General features: G+C 46.6%; 1 protein-coding gene across 2 annotated transcripts in view; it reads right to left on the bottom strand.

Annotated features, from left to right (window-relative positions):
* Nucleotides 1-21,667, bottom strand: part of LOC309584576 (secretory carrier-associated membrane protein 1-like) — a 185,665-nt gene extending 163,998 nt beyond the window's left edge. The window contains exons 1-2 of one of the 2 annotated variants that reach the window (XM_082300662.1): nucleotides 21,536-21,667; nucleotides 9,095-9,172 (exon numbers count right to left, since the gene is read on the bottom strand). In XM_082300662.1, coding sequence (XP_082156788.1) covers nucleotides 9,095-9,172; nucleotides 21,536-21,592 — 135 coding nt within the window. In that variant the 5' untranslated portion in view covers nucleotides 21,593-21,667. The remainder of the gene's footprint in view (nucleotides 1-9,094; nucleotides 9,173-21,535) is intronic. The other variant, XM_082300663.1, reaches the window with a different exon arrangement.
* Between the last annotated feature and the right edge of the window lie 799 nt (nucleotides 21,668-22,466).

The following is a 22,466-nucleotide window of genomic DNA, read 5'->3' as shown; positions in this document are numbered from 1 at the left end:
GGGTTTGCTGCATATAGAGATCATCTCCGCACAGATATCTATCCCTCACGCCATTCAAGACCCATCTCCAGAGACTGACAGTCAGCCCTCCTTATTATCGCTTGGTCAATAGCTGGATCACGTGACAAGGATCCCAAATGCCTCGCTTCAGCACCGTCCAGCATTACATCATCACCTGCAGCATCCCAAATATGGACCATCCAACTTATTATGGATTCATCAGACTGTCGGCTGTAGTCCTTTCTTAGGCTGTGAAGGTCCTTTATGGACATGGACTCAGTAATGGTTTCTGTGCCTGAGTCAGTTGATGGCTTCGAGGTTCCTTCCCCTGCATCATCATAATCTTTCACTGGGCGATCAGTTTTGGTTGTGTGTGTTTTCCTCGTGACAGGAGCCACTGTCAACGGCTTAGACTCTCCATCTGGTTTAAAGTTGCTGTCTAGTTTGGCTGCAGCCTGAGTGACTGGGGTGTCTGCTGATTTCTCTTTCTGCCTCTCTATCTGCTGCTCTACAGTACCTAGCAGTGCACAATAGGCATATGCCAAGGCCCAACATATTGCAATGAGCTTTTTCTCATTAGAATTGTCATTGCATTTCTCTTTCAGATATTTCCCCACCTCAGCTGCTTTCTGAACTTGTTCAGGGGGGAAATTTCAAGCGATTGGGTCAGAGAATTTCTTCAGGGTTTGGCCCATATCCTCCCATTCCCCACACCAATCAAGATTTTCCACCTCTGGGTCAGGTATCTCATCAGTCACCCTGGAAATCTGAGCTCTTATTCTAGACAAGCTGCAAGACATATAGAGGAAGATTACCAGATTAAATACCAGGAGGGTGGTCTCTTAACCATCCAGGGGAAACTGAACATTCTCAAAAGATAACCTATCAAATTTAAAGGGAAGGGAGATAAAAGGCTGGGAAACCCTGTCTCTTCCTCTTCTAACAAACTGGGTGCAATTACTAATAAACTCCCAAAACAGGCTACTGAAACTACAACTGGGATTAGGACGGAGAAACCACATATCATACACACTTGGAACAACTGCCTGTACCTCTGTTAACTTCTTATAAATCATTATCACCAAGCACAGCCAAATAGAAATCCTGATTCGTGCCCCTGCTTGGCAAAAGTTTTGTATCAGGGACAAGATTGGAGCAATCTGTGGATAGGCAAATAGGCCTAGGGACCAGAAAGTCATTAGTACCTCAAATAGGCCTAAGGACCAGAAAGACATGAGTACATCAAGCCAGAGAGACATTATGAACTCAACCAACATGGTACCACAGTGTAATTAGTACAGGTTTTTTCACTTTCCTTCAAGCCACGCAGTTGGGCGCCACTAATTATTTGTGCCGGTTTGCAAAAATTTGGGGGAAAATATCCTCTGATAAAAGGTAGGTCACAACCACCCCTCTTCCACCAGGTTTGGGAAAAAAATAAATTTTCCTCGAAGGAAAGTGAAAGAGATAAAAACTATTTATTTAACAAACACACAAGAAAACGATAATAATGCTAAATAATAAAACCTCTTGTGTTGGAGAAAAACCTGGGAAAATTTCAGAGTCCTTCCATAGTCTCTCTCCCCCTCCTTGGAGCTGGGTCTTGGTGGGCCCACCTCCAGGGCCTTGATGGAAAATTCTCCCAATGTGTTCTGATGTTGAAACAGTCCAGAAAAAGAAGAAGGGAAAAAAACCAAAGTCCCAGGAAAAACAAAATTCAACTCTTTGTCTCCCTCTGGAGAAAAGTAGCTGAAAGCTGGCTGAAAAGCAAGCAAGCTGCTTCCTCTGCTCTTGCTGCTGTTAGAAGCAGAAGCAGAGGAGTCTGTATCTCTGTCCTTGAACAAACTGCTTTGAAGAGTTCACTCGGGTCCTTTTCCTCTTCTCCCTCTCAGGCTCAGTTGAAAGACACAGAAAGGTATAAAATTAATTTCTAGGCATAAAGCAGTGTGTCTTGGTTTGAAAGACAGGTGTCTGCTAAGGAAGGCAGAAGCCTCGCTTGGAAGGGCAGATGCAACCCCCCTTCCCTCCGAGTTATTATAATTTTGAATTCAAGGGGCTTTTAGGCAAAGATGTGGAAAATAGGAATAACAGTTCTTTACTTATTACCGCAGGCTTGGGCCCTAGGGTATATCACCGTGTCCCGCAGCCATAGGGAGGAGGAGGAGAGAAGATCCAGCAGGCAGGAATTGTGCAGCAAGAGTCATTTATTTAATTATTTTACAAACTCTTTTATTGACTTTTTTCTTCATAGTCTAATTGGACAAAGGATCAGCCACCCCTTGAGGTGATTGGCTAAAATCCTAAAACATCCATTGTCAAAATATTTTTCTACTATACCATAAACAAGACTTTTCAAGGTTGCAGGTGGCTTGATTGTTTACATACTCTGCTACCTCTTCTGTGAGAGAGAAAAGTCTCTCACAGACTTAGAAAATAGCAAGAAAATCCTTGCTAGCAGCATTTTTGTATCTACACTTTACTATTATATATCTGTATGTGTATAACCAGTCAAACAAACAACAATAACTATGGCAGTAACAGTAAACAATCACAAACCCAGTCCCAGCCTTCTTGGCTGTCAGGTCCTTTCCCCTCGGGTGCAGTTCCGCTCGCAGCCAGCAGGGGCACTGGCGGCTCCCGGTGAGCAGGGCAGGTGCGATGGTTCCCCCGCGGCTGCAGGGGGAACTCCGGAGCAAGCTCAGGGAGCACGTGGCACTGGTTCCCCGGGATCCCGGGAAGGGATGGAACAAAAAAGCTTCACAAACCCCTGGGCAGCTGATCCCGGTGTCTGGCTAGACCCTCGGGAACAGCAGGCTGGAACGGCAGGCACGAGCACAAATCCCGGGTGGCAGACGAGATGTATCCAAATGGGGAGCCTCCCGGAGGTCTGGGCAGGCAGGGCGAGCAGGGCTACAATGTAGCGAAGGCTCGAAGCAACGGCGGCCACAACCCGGCTCCCAGCGGGGCGGGGAAGCCGGGCTTTGGGATCCTGGGACTTCTCCAGCAGAAGGAAAACCAGCAGAAGGAAAACCAGCCGAAGAAAGCAGCCTCCCTCTCTGTCGGAATGCTGGAGACTGACTGCCCACACACCCAGGTGAAACAAAAGAGTAGCCAGCTCTTTTGTTTTTCTTAAGTACCCAGCCATTTGTCCCCCTAGCAACATGTATGGGTAAAATTCCTTTAACGGAAAAAAAAACCAGGAGAGCTCCTAAAACCCCAACACAGTGATAGGGGATACACATCATAAAGTCACCCCAAGACACAGCTGTAGTTAGAGCTTTCGAGAGGTTCGAGGAACCTATTAATTTGGTGACAGATTCAGCTTATGTAGCTGGAGTAATTGCCAGAGCAGAGCACTCTTTGTTAAAAGAGGTGTCTAACCCTAAATTGTATATCTTGCTTTCGAAGCTTGTTTTTCTACTGTCCCACTGAAAGCATCCCTTCCACATGATGCATGTGAGGTCACATACCAATTTCCCTGGGCCTGTTGCTGAAGGGAATCGGAGGACAGACGCTCTTGCAATGCCGGTACAAGTCCCCAACGTACCAGACACATTTGCTCAAGCAAAGCTGAGCCATCAGTTTTACCATCAGAATGCTCCAGCCCTTATGAGAATGTTTAAACTGCCTAAAGACCAGGCAAGGGCAATTGTGGCGACCTGTCCCAGCTGCCAAAGCTATCAGGTGCCATCGCTAGGTTCCGGGGTTAACCCCCGGGGCATAAGTAACTCTGAAATATGGCAAACAGATGTAACATGTCCCTCAATTTGGAAGATCAAAATATGTACACGCCTCCATGGATACATTTTCCGGAGCTGTGTTCACTTCATCTCATGCAGGAGAAAAAGCAAGGGTTGTTATGAAACATTTTCTCCTTGCTTTTTCTACCCTGAATATCCCTGCAGAAATAAAAACCGATAATGGTCCAGCTTACATCTCTAACAAACTAAAAGAATTCTTTAGTTTGTGGGGTATCCAGCATACCACAGGCATTCCCCACTCCCCCACAGGTAAATCTATAGTTGAAAGAGCCCATAAAACTATTAAGAGTCCTGGACCAACAGTGGGGAGGGACAGAGGTCAATTCTCCCATTGTGAGGCTCTGTAAGGCCCTGTTCACAATAAATTTCTTGAATAATTCGTTCTCAGAGCCTACTCCCCCAGTATTTCAACATTTCACTAATTCAACCCAGGCCAAATTGAAAGAACAACCACCGGTGTTAAAGATCCAGAAAGCCATCAAATTTTGGGCCCATTCCTGCTAATTGTATGGGGGAGGGGATATGCCTGTGTTTCCACACCTTCAGGGCCCAAGTGGATACCTGGAAAGAATGTAAAGCCATACCTTGGACCATCGGTGACAGCCCCTGAGGAAACAACAGACAACACCCTAGACTGTGACAAGGAGACCCCAAAGAAACAAGTGCTGCCTGGAGAAGACATCGGCCCAAAATACTGGACACATGAACATCAAACTGTGCTACCTCCAGGCTGTTTCTCAAAAAATCTGAAACCCCAAGACCCCTTATATGTTACCCTCTTGTGTTTCCCTACCCCACAACCCCCTTACCCGTGTGCTAACTACCTCATGAATATAAGAAAAAAAGGAGGGGAGGGGGGGGGGAAACAGAGGGAAAAAGAAAAATAATGAAAAACCCTTCTTTAATAATTTTGCTTGAAATCCCACAGAAAAAAGGACTACCCATACCTCACTCACCACCATGCCTGTAACTGTCTACCTCCACTTTCTCCTGATCTCCTGGATCCTGTTACTGTCAGAGGTCATCTTGTGGATTATCCCGCAGCCAAAGGCCAATGTGTGGGTCACGCTGGTGAAAGCACTCCAGCAAGACCATATATGCCTGTCAACGGGCAGTGTCAACGGCCCACTTTCGTCGTGACTGGTGGGGATCCCTCTCCGTGAGGATGAACCACCCTTCTCAGGTCAGGTACCATACCCGGTAGATGCTTGGGATAAATGGATGAATGCACTGGCGACAGCACCAGAGGAACCCCATGAATTGGTACTACTGGGGTCCTCCCAGGCTACCCACTGCCTCAGGTTTTTCTTCAGCCTGAATAAAGGGACATTATCCAGTGCAAAACACCAGAGGTTGAGTTATAATAGAGATGTGACACCTCATAAAAAAGTATATTCCATTAACAATTGGTGCAGAGATGAGCACCTCATCCCAACTGAGTCACCCATTTATCCCAAAGCTCTTCCTACAGGCAGGTCCCTGATTTATGGGAATTGGGCATGTCTGGTATCCTATCCCGGTTTCCGGGGGGACCGTGCACTCTTGGCAGGCTTTCTGTACTAGCACCCAACAAAACCCGAATTATGTATTGGAGAAATCATACTCAATTGGCCCGCCAAAAGAGAGGAATAGAGCAATTAGACCCAAATTGTGATAGTGAAGTTGTTAGTTGGTCACTGTCTAAAAGGATAGCTGCATCATATTTCCTATCTGGGGTAGCAGCAGCAAAAGACCTAGGTGAACTTACCCCCCTTGAGTGCTGTATCGGAAAGCACGCTAACTTAACATCAAATGCTCTCTCTCAACTACTTGAAGATGAAGAAACCACCAGGCATGCCACGCTGCAAAACAGAGCAGCCATCAATTTTCTTTTATTGTCCCATGGACACAGCTGTGAGGAATTTAAAGGTCTGTGCTGTTTTAACCTGTCCTCTCATAGCCAAAGCATCCATGCCATGATACAGAAAATGAAGGACCAAATAAAAGAACTGAAGGTAGAAGGAGACTCAGATTGGGTTGGAAACCTTTTTGGACAATGGGGACTTGGAGAATGGGTGACATCGTTAATCAAAGCTGGACTGTGGGTTATTCTAATAATTTTTATAGTCTGAAGTCTTTTTGGTTGCCTGAAGAAGTGCCTGACTAAGCAAATAGGAGAGGCTTTTCCTTTGAGTAAGGAAGGGGGAGATGTTGGAGTCACTGAGCCAACAGCTGAGCCAGCTGGTGGGCCAGAGAGCCCCGAAATAGCAAAGGCCTGCTGGTGGAAAAACTCAGATATTTGAGATATCATTATTATCTCTGTAAAGTAAAGGAAAAGCCTCTCCCACAATTCCTTGCGGATGAAGTGTAACCTTACACACCCCCCCAGACCCTGGTTAAAAGAAAACTACCTCTCCCAGCAGCCTGTGCGGCTGCTTCCTTGACCTGATCCCTCGCTCCGCCCCTTCCCTCTGCTCATTGGTTCCTTTCCCTGGTCCCGCCTTTGTACCGCCCCTGTGCCCTCAGATTACTGGCTCTATAACACTATGTAAGGCTGATCAAGAGCATGCTGTTTCTCATAGCATCTGGCCTCCTCTGCGGAGGATGAAATAAACCTTGACCATGGAACTTTGCCATGCGGAGGGCCCTCCTTGGCTCCTTATCTCTGGTAATATTGAGCTATCTGGCTTGAGTGTGTGTGTGTGCGTCATCAGCGCTTAAACAGCAACGCACAGCAGAAAGGAGAAGCTTGCTAGCGGCTATACTGCCGCACCCGAGTGGTCTCTGCCCGAGATGCTTTTGGGGAAAACAGCAGTGATCTCCCTGTTGCCCTAACACAGCTCACTCATACAGGTAGCCAATGGTAGTATATTGTGGTTAATAATAGCCAATGAGTCAATTGTAGTAGTTTAGCAGCCAATGAATATGTAACACAAATGATAACATACAAAAGGTATATAAAAGAGGCTGCTTTGTTTAATAAACGGCTTTTTGGCCCTTGAAAGAGGCACTATCTGTGTGTCGTGGCCACCCCAACAACGACATTGTTGGGAAACTCTTCTTGGATGGTCACCAACAGCAACAGGAGTGTTTAATCTTATGCTTCACCCAGTTGTGATTTTGCTGACTCTAACTTGGATATGTATATTGCTTATAATTATATTGTATATAGAGGTTTGGTACATGATAAAACAAATAACACAACTTCAACCACCCAAAACATATAAATTAATGAATAACAAATAGCAGTGCTTCACTATCTACTTACCATAGATCTATCACTACACAAACCATCAATATACAATTTATGGCACAGAGGCAAGACCATTCTGTGAAGGCAAGATGACTTGACTATAATCATGGGGTGAAGTGTGACTGTTGAGAGGAAAGGGTTAAAAGTGGAAGAATGGCAAGGAGGATGGTGGATTCAATCAAGTGACCTTACAGCTGGGAATGCCAAACCCTGGAGAATAATAGTGTGGGAAACCCCATATATTATGCCTACTGCTGTTCATCCTCTGTCTGCTTTGAGAAGTAGAATCTCTGCGTAGAGATAACATAGGTGTTTGGAGAGACTTGGAGGCACTCTCATGGACATGCTTGAGCTCTGTCTTGGGAGAGAGATCAAAGCACAGAGGAGATCACAGCATGGTGGTAAACTACATTTGCGTGGGCCCCTGATAAATGGGTGCAAACAGCAGCCCTGCCACCCACTAGCATGGACTGAGCCTAACAGTTGCCTGTGTTCCTGCTTGTGTGTCTTCTCCAGTTAGTGAGGGAATGAAATAAAATTACTCTTTGCATATGAGCTGTGTTTTTGTGGTTGTTCCAGCTGCCTGCCTGCATTAACTCACACACTGACAGTGTGCGTCATATGTCTATAAGTCAATCATCTTATTTTATGAATAGTGGACAGCCCATGGCCCATTGAGCTCTCCTGCATGGCAGCAGGCTGCACACCAGGATCTCCCCTTGACTTGAGTAGGGACACCTCTCAAGGTTACTCCTTGAGGTTGAAAGATTCCTTATCACAATAGATGCTTGGTGATTAATAGCATGCTAAACTCTGAAATCTTAGCTAAGTGATATAAAAGATTGATTGTGCACATATAATCCTTTAGACATAAACTGTTGATCAAGTCTGAGACTAAGATTGGATTCAGCTGAACCTAGACTCCTCTCTGAGTAGTTTAGAAAGCAAAGGGGTCCTTTCTGAACCTTGTGACTCAATGGAAGGGTCTTCCCAACAGCTTTATCTGACTGTGTCCTCTATGCATTAAATAATCAAGTGTACCTTGCCATCAAATCATGTCAAACCAGTCACGTTTACCATTAAATCTCGTTAACTCACTGTTTTATATAAATAAATAAAATTATTGTTGCTTCTCTCTTATGAGTGAAGTGCATCATTCCATTCACAACAAGGCAAAACTCAATTCTGTTTTGGCCCCCTTTCAGCAAGTCACCTTTCCTTAAAGGGCCAAAGCTCATTTAAGTCAACCTACGCACTGAATCCTCCAAATACTTTATGGGACTATCTATCCTTACACATCTTCCATTACCTCTAGCTAGCTCTTAACATAGACTATCTCAAATTGGAAGGGATCCATAAGGATCATTAAGTCCAACTCTCTGCTCCTCACAGGACTACCTAAAACTAAACCATATGACTTGAGGGCATTGTCCAGATGTTCCTTGAACTCTGGCAAGCTTGGTGCTGTGACTGCTTCCCTGGGGAGCCTGTTCCAGGGACCAACCACCCCCTCAGTGAAGAACCTTTTCCTAAGGCCCAATCTGAACTTCCCCTGATGCAGATGCATTCCATTTCCAGGCATCCTATCACTGGTCACCACCTCTTCCTTGCTGCCCGACCTTGAGGAAGTTGTAGACTGCAATGAGGTCATCTGCCTTCTCTTCTCCAAGCTGAACAAACCAAGTGATCTCAGCTGCTCCTCATAAGTCTTGCCCTCAAGACCTCTTACCATGTTGGTCACCCTTTTCTGGATGCACTCTAACAGTTTGATGTCCTTCTTAATATTGAGGTGCCCCAAAATGCACACAGTAGTCAAGGTGAGGCCACACCAGTGCATTGTAGAGGGGGACAATCATCTCCCTCGACAAGACAGAAATGCAGTGCTTGATGCACCCCAGGACACGTTTGTCCCTTTTGGTTGCCAGGGCACGTGGTTGACTCATAATACTCGCGCCATCAATCCAAACCCACAGATCTCTTTCCATGGGGCCTCTCTTCCCCCAATTTGGATGTTTTACATCAGTCCCAAACACTTAAAACAATACCCTACAAATCTTACCTAAAAAGATAAATGGCAGTATTAATAAATAAATGCGCTTACTGTTCTTGAATCAGAGAAAGGATTGTATTCATCTAGTCCTGGTGGAACATTTCTTGTCACTTGTGTAACAGAAGGATCCTAGAAGGGAAAACAGTTCTGTAAATGTATGTATATGTATACAAGCAACAAGTCAACACATATTGTATAAAACTCTAAAAAAGTTTGTCTTCACTAAAAAAAGAAATCCATCTCTGTCTCTGAAACGACATCATCCTGAGCTTGTTAAATACCTTTATCCATAATCTGAATGAGGGGACTGAGCATACCCTAAGTTTGCAGACACCAAGTTGGATACTGATCTGCTTGAGGGTAGGCAGGCTCTGGCAGAAGGATCTAGACAGGCTGGATCAATGGGCCCAGACCATTGTATGAGGTTCAACAAGGCCAAGTGCCAGGTCCTGCATTTGGGTCACAACAACCCCCTGCAGCGCTACAAGCTTGGGGAAGAGTGGCTGGACAGCTGCCCAGTGAAGAAGGACCTGGGCGTGCTGGTTGACAGCCAGCTGAACGTGAGCCAGTGTGTCCCCAGGTGGCCAAGAAAGCCAATGGCATCCTGGCTTGTATCAGAAATAGTGTGACCAGCAGGGCTAGAGAAGTGACTGCCCCCGTCCTCAATGCTGGCAAGGCCACACCTCGAATACTGTGTCCAGTTCTGGGCCCCTCATGACAAGAAAGACATTGAGGTGCTGGAGTGTATCCAGAGAAAGGGCAAGGAAGCTGGTGAAGGGTCTGGAACGTAAGTCCTAGGAGGAGCAGCTGAGGGAGCTGGGGTTGTTTAACCTGGAGAAAAGGAGGCTCAGGGGAGACCTAATCACTCTACAACTATCTGAAAGTAGGCTGTGGCACAGTGGGGGTCAGCCTCTTCTCACAGGCAACTAGCAATAGGAGAAGGGGAAATGGCCTGAAGTTGTACCAGGGGAGGTTCAGGTTGGATATTAGGAGTAATTTCTTCACTAAAAGAATGTTTAAGCATTGGAACAGGCTCCCCAGGGAAGTGGTGGAGTCACCATCTGTTAAGGAATATTTTGAACCCTAGGTTCTGAGGCAGTCAGTTTATTACAGCTCGAGCTGGGTGCCTTCAGAGAGGGACCCTGAACTGATGCCTAAAGATGTTTAGCTTTTTTATATTTTTCATATATTTGTAGCTTTGTAGATTGCTAATGCATGGTTGTAGCTCCTAGTACTTTTCTTATGCTTTTTCCCTACATTTTGGAACAATAAGCTAACCTTCTAACACATTCCTAAAATACTGTTTAGTCTTATTTTGAAGAAGAGATCCAACTACAAGGGCGTTCTGTTTTCCAACCAGAATCTGGAAAGACATAACAAAGTGGAACAAAGAAGCCCCTGGACTGATTCCAGTGGGGTAGTACCTGGGGAAATATTACCAAATCAACTAACCTTCTAATTGGACAATATATGATAGGTTTACTAATCAACTAACCTTATAAAAGTTGTAGAAATACTGTATCACGTGTTTTTTGCCATATTGTGTACCTGAAGGCTTTCAAGTAAAGGTTTGATTTTATATTATCATTCTATTGTTGTTTCGGAAGATTTGTTCTATTTCCGGGCAAGAGAACAAAGAAATCCCTGGGCCTTTATGTCCTTACAGTCTGTGCACCCGATCTTCATGCGCTCTGCACACATCTCTTGGTCCAATAGCGATTTCAGGTCTGGAGTCTTCTAACATCTCATTGGATTCTTTCTCCAAGTCCCTGTGGGCAGGCCATTAACTACTCTTATCTTCCAGCTTGGGACAGCCTTGAGGCCTTCCAGGGTCTCAACCCTTATCTGAAGACATCCAGTCTTTGTGTTTCCTCTCCTGCTTAGCCGTTCATGCTGACAGAGTTCATTTAGAGTTCACCTATGGTAACTTTTGAGTAGGGCATGCTCATGCTAAGCTGTAAGCAAGTCACAATTACACTTAAACCTACACAATTAATTTCTAATATTCTATAAGTAAACTTATTTTAATCCCCAACACCATCCCTGGAAGTGTTCAAAAAATGAGTAGACATGGCACTTCACGAGTTGGTTTAGTGGGCATGGTGGTATTTGGTCTGTTGGGGTTTTAGGAGCTCTCCTGGTTTGGTTTTTTTTTTCTGTTAAAGGAATTTTCCCCATACGTGTTGCTAGGGGGACAAATGGCTGGGTACTTAAGAAAACAAAAGGGGTGGCTATGGGGGTGGGGTGCATCTGGCTACTCTTTTGTCTCACCTGGGTGTGCGGGCAGTCAGTCCCTGGCGCCTGGACAGAGAGAGAGGCTGTTTCGTCAGCTGCTTTTCCTTCTGCTGGAGAAGCCCCAGGATCTCAAGCCCACCTTTCCCTGTCCCGCTGGGAGCCGGGCTGTGGCCGCCCTGCTCCGCCGTTGCTTCGAGCCTTCGCTACGTTGTAGCCCTGCTCGCCCTGCCTGCACAGGCCTCTGGGGGCTTCCCTGTTTGGATACATCTCGTCTGCCACCCGGGATTTGTGCTCGTTCCTGCCTGCTGTTCCAGCCTGCTGTTCCCAAGGGTCCAGCCGGACACCGGGATCGGCTGCCCAGGGATTTGTGAAGCCTTTGTTCCATGCCTCCCCGGGATCTCAGGCCACCAGTGCCACGTGCTCCCTGAGCTCGCTCCGGAGCGCCCCCTGCAGCCGCGGGGGAACCATTGCACCCGCCCTGCTCACCGGGAGCCGCCAGTGCCCCTGCCGGCTGTGACCGGAACTGCACCCGAGGGGAAAGGGCCTGACAGCCAAGAAGGCTGGCACTGGGTTTGTGATTGTTTGCTGTTACTGCCATAGTTATTGTTGTTTGTTTGGCTTGTTATACAGATATATAATAGTAAAGAACTGTTATTCCTATTTCCCATATCTTTGCCTAAAAGCCCATTGATTTCAAAATTATAATAACTTGGAGGGAAGGGGGGTCGCATCTGCCATTCCAAGGGAGGCTCCTGCCTTCCTTAGCAGACACCTGTCTTTCAAAACCAAGACAGATCCTGGTGCCCAACTGTGGGGCCTGAGGGCATTAAGAGAAAGAGGTGAAAAAGGAATAACAGTTCCTGGATAACTTAATTTTGTGTGCTGAATATAGGAACCTTGTTAGGCAGCACTATGTGGTCTAGTTTACCCTGCTTCAGGTGGCAGGTGGTCGTGGCTATATTCTTCCCCTTTGCAGCTCCTTACCTAAACATGGGTCCTCTGACTAAGGCTACCATTGCTGTTATCCAGCTTGCGCTATGGGTCGAGAAGGTGAGGAATTCATGAGCTTTTAACTTCCTCTGGAATGTGGGCACATGGATAAAGGGCTATCACACACTAAGTGCACGTTTTTGGGGCTATGTTAAAAATGGTACCTTCTGTGAGGAAATGACACCAGGGGAAGTTTTCTCCCAACCCCTCAACCAGTTCTTTGGGTCCCCCCCACCAATTTTTGAAGGGTTTAGATTTCCTCTGGGTACTAACCAACTGGTGCTGATAGGCCTCCTCTATTTAGCACTCAAGGATAAGTTGAGATTGGCTTGGATAACTACCCAGACACTGGCCCGAGAGACTAGAGATCCTACCCCAGAGCCTGATCCTGCCCCAGAACCTGACATGGCCCCAGACACTAGAGATCCTGCCCCACAGCCTGACCCTGCCCCACCGCCTGATACCACCCAACAGCCCTCCTCAGAAATGGACTACCCGAACTGGATGGGGGTACTGATGAAGGGGATGCAGGAGATGCACCAGGAGATATGCCAGGTGCTAAGGGAATATACCCCCTCAGCTAGTGAAAAACACTCTCCCTGCCCCAAAGAGGGTGAGTCCGATGGTGCAGCAGCAGAACCCACGGATGTTACAACCATCCAGGTTTCAGCTGAACAACAAGAACAATCACAGCCAGCAGCAGTCGCCCCTGTGCAGAGGAGGAAGTGTAAGACCAAATCAGTACGCCCAGGTAATGATGATGGGGAACCAGGGCACTCACAATCAGCAAGAGAGTCAGAGCCAGAAATCATCACTGAGTCCCTGTCGTACGACAGTCTCCGTAACATGCGAAAAGACATTGTGCTGTGGGGGTGTGAACCTTATACAACCTGGGTGCTTCAGGTTTGGGACCTTATGGGCACAGGTGTGCAACTGGATAGTGGTGAGGCAAGGTATCTGGGATCGTTGACCCAGGTGTGGACAAGATATTTGTGAGGGAGCCAGGACCCCTTTCTCTCTGGGAGCAGCTCTTAACGAGTGTGAGAGAAAGGTTCATTCACAAAGAAAGAATGCAGGAGTACCATCATAGAATGCAGTGGAAGACACTTGAGGAAGGGATCCAACAGCTAAGAGAGGTGGCAGTATTAGAGGTACTCTTTGGGAGGGATGGACAGCATGATAATGACCCCGATAAGGTCAGGTGCACAGGACAGATGATGTGGAACCTGGCAAAGCTAGGGCCATTGCAATACATCACCTTCATTGCAACGATTGATACTGACAATAACTGAGAAACAGTGGGCTCTGTCACCAAGAAGCTCAGGAATTATGACAGTATGGTCAATGGTCTGCTGAAAGCTCATGCCTCTGCTGTGGTCAAAGACCTCAAAGAGGAGATGAGGAAGGAAATGAGGGAGGAGATGAGGGAGAAGATGAGGAAGATCAGTGTGGAACCAGTGCGAGTCACAGGCCCCCAAGTCAGAGCCTGTCGTCCCCCACGAGCTGAGCTGTGGTTTTTTCTGTGCGAGCATGGGGAAGACATGAGAAGGTGGGATAGGAAACCCACTTCTGTCCTGGCAGCGTGGGTGTGTGAACTCAAGGAGGGAAGCACTAACCGAGGGGGTTCCGCTAAGGTGAAAGTAGCTTCAGCCTCCCGTGACCGAGCTGCCAGGTATTACAGAAGGGAGGATGATATGTCGGATCCCCTTGAAGGTACCTCGAGCATGTACGCCCAGGAAAGAATGATAACCAGGGCTAGAGGGGCCCTGCCACTAGCCAGGAAGAGGCACGGGAGAACCGGGTTTTCTGGATGGTGTGGATTAGATGGCCTGGCACATCAGAGCCACAAAAATATGACGCGTTGGTTGACACTGGGGCACAGTGTACTTTAATGCCATCAGGACATGCAGGGGCAGAACCTGTATCCATTGCTGGGGTGACTGGAAGACCACAGCAGCTGACCCTGTTGGAAACTGAGGTGAGCCCGAATGAGAAGGAGTGGCAAAAGCATCCGATTGTGACTAGCTCAGAGGCCCCATGTATTCTGGGCATAGACTTCCTCCGGAACGGTTATTACAAAGACCCGAAAGGACTCAGGTGGGCATTTGGAATAGCTGCTGTGGAGGCAGAGGGCATCAGGCAATTGAACACCCGGCCTGGACTATCAGAAAATCCTTCTGCAGTTGGGCTCCTGAAAGTGGAAGAGCAACGAGTGTCAATTGCCACCTCGACAGTGCACCGCCAGCAGTATCGGACAAATCAAGATGCTGTGATTCCCATCCACAAGATGATCCATGTGCTGGAGAGCCAAGGAGTGGTCAGCAAGACCCACTCACCCTTCAACAGCCCCATATGGCCTGTGCGCAAGTCTGACGGGGAATGGAGATTGACTGTGGACTATCGCGCCCTGAACGAAGTGACTCCACCATTGAGCGCTGCTGCGCCGGACATGTTGGAGCTCCAGTACGAGCTGGAGTCCAAAGCAGTGAAGTGGTACGCCACTATTGACATTGCTAATGCATTTTTCTCCATTCCTCTGGCAGCAGATTGCAGGCCTCAGTTTGCCTTCACCTGGAGGGGTGTGCAGTATACCTGGAACCAACTGCCCCAGGGGTGGAAGCACAGTCCCACCATCTGCCATGGACTGATCCAGACTGCACTAGAATAGGGTGAGGCCCCAGAATATCTGCAGTACATTGATGACATCATTGTATGGGGGGACACCGCAACAGAAGTGTTTGAGAAAGGAGAGAAAGTTATCCGGATTCTCCTGGAAGCTGGTTTCGCCATCAAGAAGAGCAAAGTCAAGGGACCTGCTCAAGAGATCCAGTTCCTGGGAGTAAAGTGGCAAGATGGACGACGTCAGATTCCCACTGAGGTCATTAATAAGATCACAGCAATGTCTCCACCAACCAACAAGAAGGAAACACAAGCTTTCCTAGGTGCCATAGGTTTTTGGAGGATGCACATTCCCAAGTACAGCCAGATTGTGAGTCCTCTCTACCTGGTTACACGCAAGAAGAACGACTTCCACTGGGGTCCTGAACAGCAGCAAGCCTTTGCCCAGATCAAACAGGAAATTGCTCATGCCGTAGCCCTTGGCCCAGTCAGGACAGGACCAGAGGTGAAGAACGTGCTCTACTCTGCAAGTGGGAACAATGGTCTGTCCTGGAGCCTCTGGCAGAAGGTGCCAGGCGAGACTCGGGGCCGACCACTGGGATTCTGGAGCCGAAGCTACAGAGGGTCTGAAGCCAACTACACTCCCACAGAGAAGGAAATCTTGGCAGCCTATGAAGGAGTCCAAGCTGCCTCAGAGGTAATCGGCACAGAGGCACAACTCCTCCTGGCACCCCAACTACCCGTGCTGGGGTAGATGTTCAAAGGAAAGGTTCCCTCCACGCATCACGCCACCAACGCTACTTGGAGCAAATGGATTGCCCTCATCACACAGCACGCCCGAATTGGAAACCCAAGTCGCCCTGGGATCTTGGAAATAATTACGAACTGGCCGGAAGGTGAGACTTTTGGGTTATCTTCTGAAGAAGAAGAGGAGCAGGTGACATGTGCCAAAGAAGCCCCACCATATAATGAGCTACCAGAGAGTGAAAGACAATACGCCCTCTTCACTGATGGTTCCTGCTGAATTGTAGGCGCTAGCCGGAAATGGAAAGCCACTGTGTGGAGCCCCACACGACAAGTTGCACAGGCTACTGAAGGAGAAGCTGGATCGAGCCAATTTGCTGAAATCAAAGCTTTCCAATTAGCTCTGGACATAGCTGAAAGAGAGAATTGGCCAAAGCTCTACCTCTACACTGATTCATGGATGGTAGCCAATGCTCTGTGGGGTTGGCTGGAAAGGTGGAATAAGGCAAACTGGCAGCATAGAGGAAAACAAATCTGGGCTGCTGAGGAGTGGAAAGGCATTGCCACTCGGGTAGAGAAGCTAGCCGTGAAGGTCTGTCATGTAGATGCTCACATCCCCAAGAGCCGGGCTAATGAAGAACATCGTAACAACAAACAGGTAGATCAGGCTGCGAAAATAGAAGTGTCCCAGATAGACTTGGATTGGAAACATAAAGGAGAGTTGTTCCTAGCTCGATGGGCCCATGATGCCTCAGGCCATCAGGGCAGAGATGCCACCTATAGGTGGGCACGAGATCGAGGGGTGGATCTAACCATGGACAGTATCTCCCAGGTGATCCATGATTGGGAGACATGTGCTGCAATCAAGCAGGCCAAGCGGGTGAAGCCCCTGTGGTATGCTGGGCGGTGGTCCAAATACAAGTATAGAGAGGCCTGGCAGATTGATTACATCACACTGCCTCATACCCGCCAAGGCAAGTGCTATGTGCTCACAATGGTAGAAGCCACCACAGGATGGCTGGAGACCTACCCTGTGCCTCACGCTACTGCCCGGAACACCATCCTGGGCCTTGAAAAGCAAGTCCTTTTGAGGCATGGTATCCCTGAGAGAATCGAGTCTGATAATGGGACTCATTTCAAGAACGGCCTTATAAACACCTGGACTAATGAACATGGCATTGAGTGAGTGTACCACATCCCTTACCATTCACCAGCAGCTGGGAATGTTGAGCGGTGTAATGGATTGTTGAAAACCACCTTGAAGGCACTGGGTGGGGGGACTTTCAAAAACTGGGAGATGCATTTAGCAAGAGCCACCTGGTTAGGTAACACCCGAGGCTCCACCAGCCGAGCAGGCCCTGCCCAATCCGAACCCCTACAAACAACAGACGGAGATAAGGTTCCAGTGGTACACATGAGAGGTATGCTTGGAAAAACTGTTTGGGTTAATTCTGCCGCGAGCAAAGACAAACCCATCCATGGGGTTGTCTTCGCTCAGGGACCAGTTTGCACCTGGTGGGTGATGCAAAAGGATGGAGAGATCCGATGCATACCTCAAGGGGACCTGGTTTTAGGGTGAACTACCCATGGCTCTGTACTTGTATCATTATCAGCATGTATATATGTATATAATTCGGGTGATGCATGTATTTATATGGTTAAAAGGGTTAAGTTTCATGTAACGTGTTAGTATGGGGAAAAATTCAGGGTGGATAATGTTGGGGTTTTAGGAGCTCTCCTGGTTTGGTTTTTTTCTGTTAAAGGAATTTTCCCCATACGTGTTGCTAGGGGGACAAATGGCTGGGTACTTAAGAAAACAAAAGGGGTGGCTATGGGGGTGGGGTGCATCTGGCTACTCTTTTGTTTCACCGGGGTGTGTGGGCAGTCGGTCCCTGGCGCCTGGACAGAGAGAGAGGCTGTTTCGTCAGCTGCTTTTCCTTCTGCTGGAGAAGCCCCAGGATCTCAAGCCCACCTTTCCCTGCCCCGCTGGGAGCCGGGCTGTGGCCGCCCTGCCCCGCCGTTGCTTCGAGCCTTCGCTACGTTGTAGCCCTGCTCGCCCTGCCTGCACAGGCCTCTGGGGGCTTCCCTGTTTGGATACATCTCGTCTGCCACCCGGGATTTGTGCTCGTTCCTGCCTGCTGTTCCAGCCTGCTGTTCCCAAGGGTCCAGCCGGACACCGGGATCGGCTGCCCAGGGATTTGTGAAGCCTTTGTTCCATGCCTCCCCGGGATCTCAGGCCACCAGTGCCGCGTGCTCCCTGAGCTCGCTCTGAAGCACCCCATGCAGCCACGGGGGAACCATCGCACCTGCCCTGCTCACCGAGAGCCACCAGCGCCCCTGCCGGCTGTGACCGGAACTGCACCCGAGGGGAAAGGGCCTGACAGCCAAGAAGGCTGGCACTGGGTTTGTGATTGCTGTTACTGCCATAGTTATTGTTGTTTGTTTGACTTGTTATACACATATAGATATATAATAGTAAAGAACTGTTATTCCTATTTCCCACATCTTTGCCTAAAAGCCCATTGATTTCAAAATTATAATAACTTGGAGGGAAGGGGGGTCGCATCTGCCATTCCAAGGGAGGCTCCTGCCTTCCTTAGCAGACACCTGTCTTTCAAACCAAGACATGGTCAAAGGTTGTACTTGATGATATTCCAACCTTAATGATTCTATGATTCTTATAAAACTAGATTAACACAGTCTAGAAGAAACACCATGTCATACATTTGATTTATAAGGGAAAAATTCTCTCAACAGATAGGGGAAGAAAACTATCTTTCCACATTGACCATTGGACTCCACAACTGTACACCCAGAGAGCACAGCAAAAAAAAAGTTTTCTGTAAACTCTTGGTTTCCCTTCCCAGAAGTACCTCCAACACCTTCAGCAATAGGAAAAGCATTTCAGAAAAATGAAGCTGAGGAAACAGTGCCCCATAATGTCAAAAGCACCTCTGCTTCAGCTTCTATCTGAACTGGTAATATTAACAAAAAGATGTAATTTTTTCCTCCAATTAGCTCTACAGTAAAAAAAAATGCTTAAGGTTTAGCTTGAGAAAACAACTTCAAAAATGAAATATTTTTTTATGCTAGAGACAGGCTGGCTTGATTCTGCAGAAGAGCCAAAGTGCCCACTATCATAGACCACGCTAACTTCATAAGAAGAAAAAATTGTACATATTTCATGTGATGCCTGGTTTCACTGGCTTAATTTAAGGGGTTTGCATCTTCAGAACATAAGAATGGATGGACTACCTGGATGTCCAGGTGTAGGCTGCTGGACTTGGAATTGTTCTGAACACATCAGTGAACAACTGATGCCAACAGGAACCGCACTTCATAATTCAAAACTACTTACAATATTTCTAAAAACATCAGACCTGACATCCCAAGGCATACACAGAATTACTGTGAACCATTCACCTTACACTCATTGCATCTCACTTTAAAAATGGAGCCAATGCAAACTCATCTAAATGCAGCAAGATAACTACAAAGCACTCGTACTTATTGTTGCAGAATAATAAAACACTGCATTTAGAAGTTAATCAGGGTGTGAGTACTGAATATGTAGAACAAATGCTGTGCAGGACCACATGCTCAAAGAAAAAGTAGCATCTGAATGAATGCTATCAAATTTGTATGTCATGACATGTATCCTAGTGGTTAAAAAAGTGATAACTATGATATTCTATTGGAATAAGTCTACATTGGCATAACTTATTTTTCCATATTTGATATTTCACCTAGATAATAAAGTTAAAATGCGTTATTTTTAGGGGGTTTTTTAATATTAAAAAAGAGAAAAAAGCCACAAATACAAGTTCCAATAGGCGATAATATACCGACACCAACACAAAGCTACAGCATGGCTGGAACCTCCAAATATCCAGAGACCTTGACCTGCTGCATGATTTAAGTGATTAAAAATTCAGTTGCCCTCTGCAAATACAGAAAATAGGGAATTTTAAAGACAGATTTTAAATATCTGATGTCAGCTGCTGAATGCAACAACTGTAAAATGCCTCGTCCAATCTCAGACTGAGAAGGCTATGTCCTAGTGGACCAGTGCTTCTGCCCAAAATGGACCTGCCCTTGCACTAACTCCTTGTTACAACCTGGTTGTCTTCAGCCACCTAGCCATTCCCAGTCCCTGCTCCTTAAGAGTGTTGATCCCAGTAATTATCTTGCTCACCCAACTTCTTGTTCATTCCTTCCAGTTCACAAGTCCTTCTCCAGCCTTATCTCACCCAAGTTTCTGCCAGTTCAGCATTTTGAGTTTCTGGTCTTTTTATTTAACTATTAGTCATACCAACCAGAGCAAAATTTAAGTATAGGTCATTTTTCATACCCAGATATTGCAGCTATTGGTGCACTGAAGTCACACACGGTCATTTCAGATGACATTTTAAAGATCTGAATTAGTTCAGGAGACTGGAGTTCTAACAAATCAGCACAACCTAATTAATGATTTTCCATCTAATCTTTCATTTTATCTGCTCCTTGTAGTCTCTCCCCCACAATATCAATCTCACAAGCAAAGATTAGAATCACACTCTTTGTATCATGAGGAGTCAGGTACAAGCAGCACCCCAGTGTTTACATCAAAAAAAGAAAAGTCAGAAAAAAAATCCAAAACCAAGCAAAAGAAAACCAGAAAACCGCAACACACATATCTCGAACATATAGAGCTATTAAAAATTTCTCCTGTGGTAGTGTATTGGGTTTTCGTGGCAAACTTTCTTTTTTTTTTTTGAGGGGGGGCTACAGGGGTGGCTTCTGTGAGAAGCTGCTGGAAGCTTCCTCCATGTCTGACAGAGCCAATCAATGCCAGCCGGCTCCAACGTGGACCCGCTGCTGGCCAAAGCTGACCCAATCAGTAACGGTGGTAGTGCCTCTGGTATAACATATTTAAGAAGGGGGACCAGGAGGCAAACTGCTGTGCAAGAGCAGCCATAAATGAGAATATGTGAGAGGAACAACTTTGCAGACACCAAGGTCAGTGAAGAAGGAAGGGGAGGAGGGGCTCCGGAGCTGAGATTCCCCAGCAGCCTGTGGTGAAGAGTACCGCATTTAAAAAAAAAAAAAAAAAAAGAGAGAGAGAGAGATAGATATTAAATAGCCACTGTCTCAAAACCAACAATATCTTATGATCAATCCAAGCAAGCAAATACTTAAAAAAAAATTCTATTTTATCAACTAAATTCTTTTACTTCCAGAAGATAACAAAACAGAAAAATAATTTCATTTTAGACTTCCAAAAGAATTAACTACCCAAAATACTGCGCAAACTAGAGGTTTCTGCTTAATCTTTATCTTCCCAGAGAACATATTTTTTGAGTCAACATCAAGTAAGAATATCTGCTGTAATCTTTTTATTAAAAGGCATGAGAATAGTCACGGGAAATCTCACAAAGTAGATCACAAAAAATTAGTAAAACTGAAATATTAAAGAAAAAACGTCATCTATCTTTAGACCTTGGCAATAACTCTTCCACATTATGCCCCCCTCTCCTTTCTCTGGCATACTAGTGACAGGAATAAGATTAATGTGTCTTTACAAACGGACTGTGTGAATCTGCTTGGAGATTGTGGACGCTAACCTCTAGCGACGTGAATTTCCTGCACACTAGTCTGTGATTTTACACAAGCACACGAAGCAGCTTCAAAGGTAAAGAAAATAAATAGTCTCATTATATATAAAATTGTTCCCCTCTCCCGAGGCCAGCACTACCCCACAGCGCTGGGCCTTCCCGACCCGCCGCGGCTGAGAGTAATCCCCCCAGCACACAGCAGAGCCGATGACACTCCTTCCCTAGGACACCCGTAGCTTCACGCAGCTTGTTCTGCCCCTGCCGCGGCACTGAGGAAGGCTCACGGCGTCCCTGTTCCCCGCCGCCTCACCTTGAAGGGATTATTGAGGTCCGGGTCAGCAAATGGATTGCTGTCGAAGTCCGACATGGCAGACGCAAGCGTGTCGCTATAATCACGGGGCAGCCGCTATCACCAACTGCTGCAACACAAGTCCAACCCCGACCAGACAAAGAACAAAATGGCTGCCCCGGAAGCGAGATTGCGGAGCGGAAGCGCCCTGGAAGAGAGAAAAACTCCCACTCCCAGGGCGAGCAGGATAGAGTAGAGTTTAGAAGAGCTTTAGCTTTCATATACTTAGCTCTAGTGACTTAAGTAATCCTGTGGCTTCAGTGGGAGCAATTCAGGTGCCCAACACCCGAGGAGGAGTTTCACAATTAGAAAAGATACATGATTAACCCAGGCTGTCCCCTTTCAAGAAGTTCTTTCTACACCTTGCTTTCCAAATAGTAGAATTTATTTTTTGTGCTAGGTAAGAATTACCTACTTGTAATCAACTGTTTCTAATTTTCGTACAAGATATAGCTCATAAATACATCAATTTGATTTTTAATATGCTAATAAGTTCATTGAAAAGTAAGTGTAATGAATTCCGGGACTCAATCTGCTAATTACAATTTTATTTATTAACAGCAAGCAAGCAAGGCAAAAGCAAATACAGCGCTGGGCGGCAGGGGAGTCTCCGCTCCACCAACTGCCGCACCTTCTGCCAGTTCCAGTTCCTTCTTATACAGTCTCTTTTCCTGTTAACGTGTCTTTTTCATGGTATTCTGCGCATGTGTGACTTGTTGCTAGGGGGTCTTTTTTTCCTCCTGGTGGTCGCAGAATGAAGGTTAGTAGTCATCCTCCGGTGTCTTTTGGTTGCTCCTTCCTTGTATGGTCATTATGCTCAAGGTCCTGGGACTAAAAGCTGATTAAGCAAGTACAGATAGGGATTAGGCAAGCACATATTTGTCTCTGGCTC

This window comes from Coloeus monedula (assembly GCF_965178545.1).
Source record: "Coloeus monedula genome assembly, chromosome: W".
NCBI lineage: Eukaryota > Metazoa > Chordata > Aves > Passeriformes > Corvidae > Coloeus > Coloeus monedula.
Note: the sequence above shows the minus strand (reverse complement) of the source record. Positions and strands in the feature narration are given on the sequence as shown.